Below are 6,172 nucleotides of genomic sequence, written 5' to 3'. Positions count from 1 at the left end.
GAAGAGCCTTGAAGGCATAAGGCACAGGGATGGTCCTTCAGCACTAAGGACAAGGAAGGCCCTTCAGTACTAAGGACAGGGAAGGCCCTTCAGTACTAAGGGCAGGGGAGGGCTCTTCAGCACTAAGACAAGGGACAGGGAGAGTTCTTCAGCACCAAGGACAGGAAAGGCCCTTCAGTGAGTGGGTGCGTGGGTGCGTGCTTGCGTTTATACGTGTACGTGCGAGTTTGTCCGTTCGTGACATTCGTGAGGGTGGTGAAGCCGGCAATTTGCGAGTGCAAACGGTATTCTTCAATTTGCGACTTTTCAATTTTCGCGGGGTTGAGCCGCTAGCAGATGACGTATGCTGGGAGATCCCAAGATGGCGGCCACCAGTGCCGATGGGGCGGCGGACGCGGAGGGGTCCCCCTCGTCCCAGCCCCCTCCCCCGTATCCCGGTCCCCCTGGGTTAGGGGACCACTTTAAACTGAAGCACATAGACTTCATGCCGGTGTGTCTGGACGAGGGAGGGTTCCTGTCTCACCCCAAGTACGACCGATTCGAGTAAGTCGAGCGACTATGTTTTGATCGTGTTGTCATTGCTTAGTATGAGGAATGATCTTCACAATTTAACATTATAGCTCCTGTATTTATTGTCACAAAAATGATTACATAGCCCGCAAAAACTTTAATCAAATAATGCCAATGAGTACTTTCTGCATGCTGAATTGACAAGCTAATTGTTGAGAATGGTTAGGTTGTATTCTAGGTCTCTATTTAGACTATAACTGCATGTTGTGTTTTACGCTGTTTACATGATCATTCCTTTGTTTGGAAGATGTCCCAACAATATGCAGTGACAGGGAAAGGGGTTTGGGCTCCACGGCCAAATACACTGCATTGTCCGATACCAATGACCCGACTACCCCGTGTCTAAATGCATTAACATCGAGTACTGTAGTCAAGGGGAAAATACTCTGGCCAAGGCAGAAACTGTCCCGTTATTATGGCGATGCTATGAGGGTATATTTGTTGCGTTTGTGTGTGAAATATTGGCCTAACCCTGGCCTTGGTATGTGATTAGAAATGTGAGTCATTTGACCCTGGGTGGGACAGGACAGTCGTGTTTTCAACCTCACATGTTATTGCGACATTTGAAGGGTAAAAAGATCATAAACATTAATGTAGGAATCACAATATTATAATTCTACTCAGTTTGTAAAGTGAAGATGATTTTTGTTGTGTGATGAAATAATAATTGAAAATAATAATTGAATATTGCAATTAAATTTATAATACTTATGTTTCATCTGTAAGAGTCTAACACTTAGAAACGATTCTACTGTTTGGGCAAAATGAAGATGTTTTGTACAATCAAGAAGGCTATATTATGCATATGGCCTCCTTGGTACAATAATCTTGTGGAAAGCATCAGATGTAACATTAATGCTGTATTGTGTTAGGCAATTAACTAATGCATTATGGTACAGTGCCATAAGGCATTGTCAGATGGAGGGTTTCTTCCATATCCCCACAATAATGTATTCTCGTGGTTCTCACAGTTGTTTTTTATTAGTTAAAGACTGCCTAGAGCCAGGCAGTGTCTATGTATTGAAACAAAAACATTATGATCAATTGAATTTCTGTATGTATGTGTGTGTGTGTGTGTGTGTGTGTGTAAGAATTGTGCTGTGAGGTTTTTGTGAAAACGATGACACTGGAATTATTAACAATATCAAAACAGGTGGCAGAGTGGCCTTGTGGGGTTGTTGACTCAGAACCTAGAGGTAATGAGTTCGAATCCCTGACAGGTCCCAAGTTGTGCCCTTGATAAAGGCACTAACACCAATTTTGTCACTCAGGTGTAAATGAGTACTGAGTAGCCTATGTTTACACAATCTCTTGCTGGCTGGGGTTAATGACCCCCCTCCCCAGCAGCAACTGTAAGGTCGGCCGCTAGGGGTGTGATTTTAGTCAGGCTTAGTGCTTCGTCCAGGGAGTTCCTCTGAGATGGGATATTAAATAAAGATTCCGTGTTTGAGGAGAGCCACACCTCAATCAGCTTTAAAAAAAACACCTGGTTACTGTAATGCTTATCAGAAAGTCAGGAGTCCCTCCCTGTGTGAGTGGTCAAATAAATCTGTCCAGATATGAACCTTGTACTCTTCAGTGTTAATACACCATGACTGGCATATTATCGGGTATACAATACAAACATGAGCCACCCAAGGGCAGGCGTGCAGATAGAGGCGCCATATCTTTTGATGTTGAACTGAGTCCTTGAATTAGCTAGAGTATCACTCTCACATTCACATAATGTACAATAATGACAAGGCTTGTTGCGTTTGGTATTTGATGAGTGAAAACACTTATGATATTAAGAGGTCATACTCTAATTAACTGATTTGACCTCTTGTCTAGATTCTCCTGTTGATGTGTACATGCCTGATCACACAAATGTGGCATAAATCATTGCAGCTGTCAAACTGGTTCCTTCCTGACAGCTGCATTGTTCGATGAAGAATGGCCGGATCAACTTATGACACTGTCAGGTCAGGCAAGATGACATGGCAAACAATAATAGAGGGTGATTCTTCTTAATAACGGCCTCTGGTTCAAATCTTGTTACAAAAAGAACATTTTATGAGATGATATTCTATATCCATCTAGTCTTAGTTTAAAAACATAGATAAAGAATCCTTGACTATTCAGGAAAAGGATGCCAATTTGACAGCATGATACTATCTTGATCTGGTTATTTTTGTTTAAAGATTATACACTGCTGGGTGTGGACTCGCACATAAAAACTTACCCTGAGGGTTGCTTATCCTTCTTGAAAGGCGAACAGAGACAACTGCTTGGTGTACCTCCCCTGAAAATTTGACGATTTGATACAACAAGAGGTTTCTTAATTTTTTTTAAACTTAAAGAATATATAACAGAAGTTCACCTTTATCTGTGGGGTAACCTATATTCATTGTTTTAAAACCAGGGGGCGTTTAGGATAGACAGTGGTTTGAAAGTGCAATATTTTTAAAGTACAGCTTGTTTACCAAATTAAAACCACCATCCGTCGCATTGACATCCCTAATATAAATACCCAGTTTTTTTTAAACAACGGATAAAGGTTTCCTTGCGGATAAAAGTGAACTAGCGTTATACCAGTACAATTAAAGAACCTTAATGTATGTTACACTACACAAGTCAAGTTACAATGAAAGTAAAAAATTAAATGCACATGATCATGAACCCTAACATTGCATACAAAAGAGTCCATATGCACCCGGTTTGAGCCCTGTACTCCATTCTCCATAATTGTGTTCATCCTATCCCCTCCCCTATGTAGCCATAACTGTTGATGTAGTTCTAAATGGTAACTTGACATAACAATGAATATTTGATGTAGGACTTGACCAGGGACCATCTGTCAAAACCCGGAATCTGGTCACAGAAAATCTTCCACAGCAAGAGAGATAACGCTAGTTCACCTTTATCCGTGAAGAAACTTATATTCGTTGTTTTGAAAAACATGATATTTGAAATTTTGAGGATATCAAGTCGATGGACGGTTCTTTCAAAGTGTAGTATTTTGAAACTATTGCAGTTTGAAACCACTGTCAGTTGACTTAAAATTCACAAAACAAAAATTTCCAAACGCTTTCCGACGAAAACAAAACTATAACGCTGTTAACGTCACATAACCCACGCATCATAGAAAAAGTGGGACACTTCGTCTTCCACTGCTTTCAGAAAAGAAGTCAAACCCTAAATACGTAGATTGTAGCTCTCAGCAGTCCATACCATTGATAGAATAGTCAATCGTTTACACTTGTCACCATTGTTATCTATACCAAAGTATTTCATTTTATACATGTTTATTATATTTTCTGTATGTTTCATGTTGCAATTAGCCCTCGGGCAAGAACTTGCAAATAAACTTCACTTAAAATCCTTCAATGCCCTGTTTTTAGGATAAAGGTGAACCAACGTTACAATCAAAGACAAGACAAGTGTCAGTATACTAAGTCTAGTATTTCACCACAGTGGTCTAAAAGCATGCATCTCTGATTGTTTTCTGCACAGCGGCTGCATTGAGCTGGCCAATCAGTGGCTTATAGAGAACCCGCAGGTGGAGGTTAAGTCCTGCGAGAGCCTGGAAGTACGAGCGAAGGGAAGTAAGGTAAACATGCTGTTCATCTCTGTGCAAAGGAGGTTATTCTTTTGTTATTTAATAACTTGGTGTCCATCTAGATCGATTATCAGATTAACTAGGCCAAACATGAAGAGTAAAAGAATGAAGGTGATAATGTTTGAACATTTAAAAAATTGCCCTTTAATGGAGAGGTCTGCTGTGCCAAACACAAACATTTTGACTGTGATTTTTTTTAGTTGTTCTGTTAACTAACTAACACACAGTAAGCTAAAGAATGATTGATTTTGCAGGATAGGAAGTAGAACGAACACTTTGACAATTCACTTTATATTTGAAAAATTAATTCTATGTGTGTAAGATCAGAAGACTTATGTTTATCTCTGGTGTTGATGACTGTTTTCAGGTAAACACAGACCTGGCAACATACTATGAGTATGGCAAGGCACGCAGCTTCTTTGTTCGAGGATTAAGGTAAGAACAGGAGAATAATGAATATTAAGTTTTATTATAATTTTTGTCTTTAGAGAACACAAAAAATGTTTTATCCTCATTCTCAATGATCCAAGAAATCCAACTACTTTGGAATCTGTCAGTGATTCATTCATGTTGCTCTGTTTTCTGTTTGTGTCTATACTTTGAAAAACGTCTGCGTTGTGTGCATTCTATGAGTGTTTTCCTCTTAACTGTTTCTTGTGTAATCTTATTCTTTTGTACAACATTTGTTCTGTTCAAAGTTTCAATCCCAAGTCTCAGCTAGGAAATCTAGGCTGCATCTGAGTGTAATAGATCTATTTATATTTTGTCCTTCAGTGAATGAAAGATGGGAAATGATCAGGTGGCAAAAACACAAATGAAATACATTTGATTTAGTCTAATATGTTAAGTTAGAAAACTTTCTACTTGTTATTTCTGTACACAATATAAAGCACTCACCAATAACATTTTGGTCAGTCCTATTGCCATTCTCGAGTTGAAATGACCCAAAACCGGCAAGGGTCACATCAGCAACAAGTTTTACATGTTAATATTTAAGTTTAATGCAAGAACTTTATTGCATGACAATTGTAAATGGATGTCAACAAAATATCAAGCTTAAGTCTTTGATCTAGCATTACAATATGGGGGCAAATCATGAGTTAAGGTATTTTTTGTAATATGATGAAGCAGTCTTTAATATATATAATACCTATTTTTTTTTTTTTGCATTGTGAAAGTATTTTTGCGTCGTGAAAGTTGAATGTTTTCAATTCAAAGTAAAAAATCTTGATCGCCCTTAGTAGAATGAGGGTGTAAGGAAGTTTTCCCTGTTGTCTAACGGTGGTGGGTGTGTTCTGTAGGGTGTGGTATGGGCCAAGACTTGACCTTCCTGCTGGTACATTACCTCAACAGGTCAGTGGGCTGTCACTTTGAGCGGGTGTCTCACTGGACTGTGCCAAAATTGTCTGAGGCATCTGCAAAGTGCCAGTAATCAGCATCACTTGGCAAAATTTTTTAAAAACCTTTCACAATTCAACAAACAATTCTCAATTTGCAAAATCATGCAATTGGGCGCAATTTACATATTCTCCTATACCTTACATATATTGCACCAAGAACCTTTTTGATCAACACTCACTATCACTAACAATCATCAAATTAAATGCAAATCTCTCTTTGATGCAATATTTGTTCATCTCTGTTTTTCTGAGCTTCATATGAAAATGGGAATTTGTTGCAATTTTATAGCACAACTTGGTGCCGTCCAGTGAGATACTTGCTTAACCCACATTTCTTACCTTCTACATTTCTTTCATCTCAGCATTCTTGTAAAACTAGACTGCAGAGGGGGGCATTGTGATTTGGGGAAAGCTGAATTAATAAGAAATTTAGGAGATCAAGACATACTCATCTGACAAATATTTTTACTTTCTAACTTTCTGAAAGACTACTTTCCACATTTAAGAGCAAAAGTTCAACCCAAAACAATATTGGTATTATGAACACCATACAGTTCCTCACATATATAAATTAGGCACATTTGGTAGTCTTAGAACGAGATAG

The 6,172-nt window shown here is 38.7% G+C and overlaps 1 protein-coding gene across 1 annotated transcript in view; it reads left to right on the top strand.

Annotated features, from left to right (window-relative positions):
* The first annotated feature begins 340 nt into the window (after positions 1–340).
* Positions 341–6,172, top strand: part of LOC118421664 — a 10,029-nt gene continuing 4,197 nt past the window's right edge. Inside the window, exons 1-4 of the mRNA XM_035829108.1 lie at positions 341–543; positions 4,063–4,159; positions 4,536–4,603; positions 5,470–5,521. Coding sequence (XP_035685001.1) covers positions 344–543; positions 4,063–4,159; positions 4,536–4,603; positions 5,470–5,521 — 417 coding nt within the window. The 5' untranslated portion in view covers positions 341–343. The remainder of the gene's footprint in view (positions 544–4,062; positions 4,160–4,535; positions 4,604–5,469; positions 5,522–6,172) is intronic.

Source organism: Branchiostoma floridae, chromosome 8, assembly GCF_000003815.2.
Source record: "Branchiostoma floridae strain S238N-H82 chromosome 8, Bfl_VNyyK, whole genome shotgun sequence".
NCBI classification, from domain to species: Eukaryota; Metazoa; Chordata; class Leptocardii; order Amphioxiformes; family Branchiostomatidae; genus Branchiostoma; species Branchiostoma floridae.
This window is presented reverse-complemented; position numbering and strand designations above follow the sequence as displayed.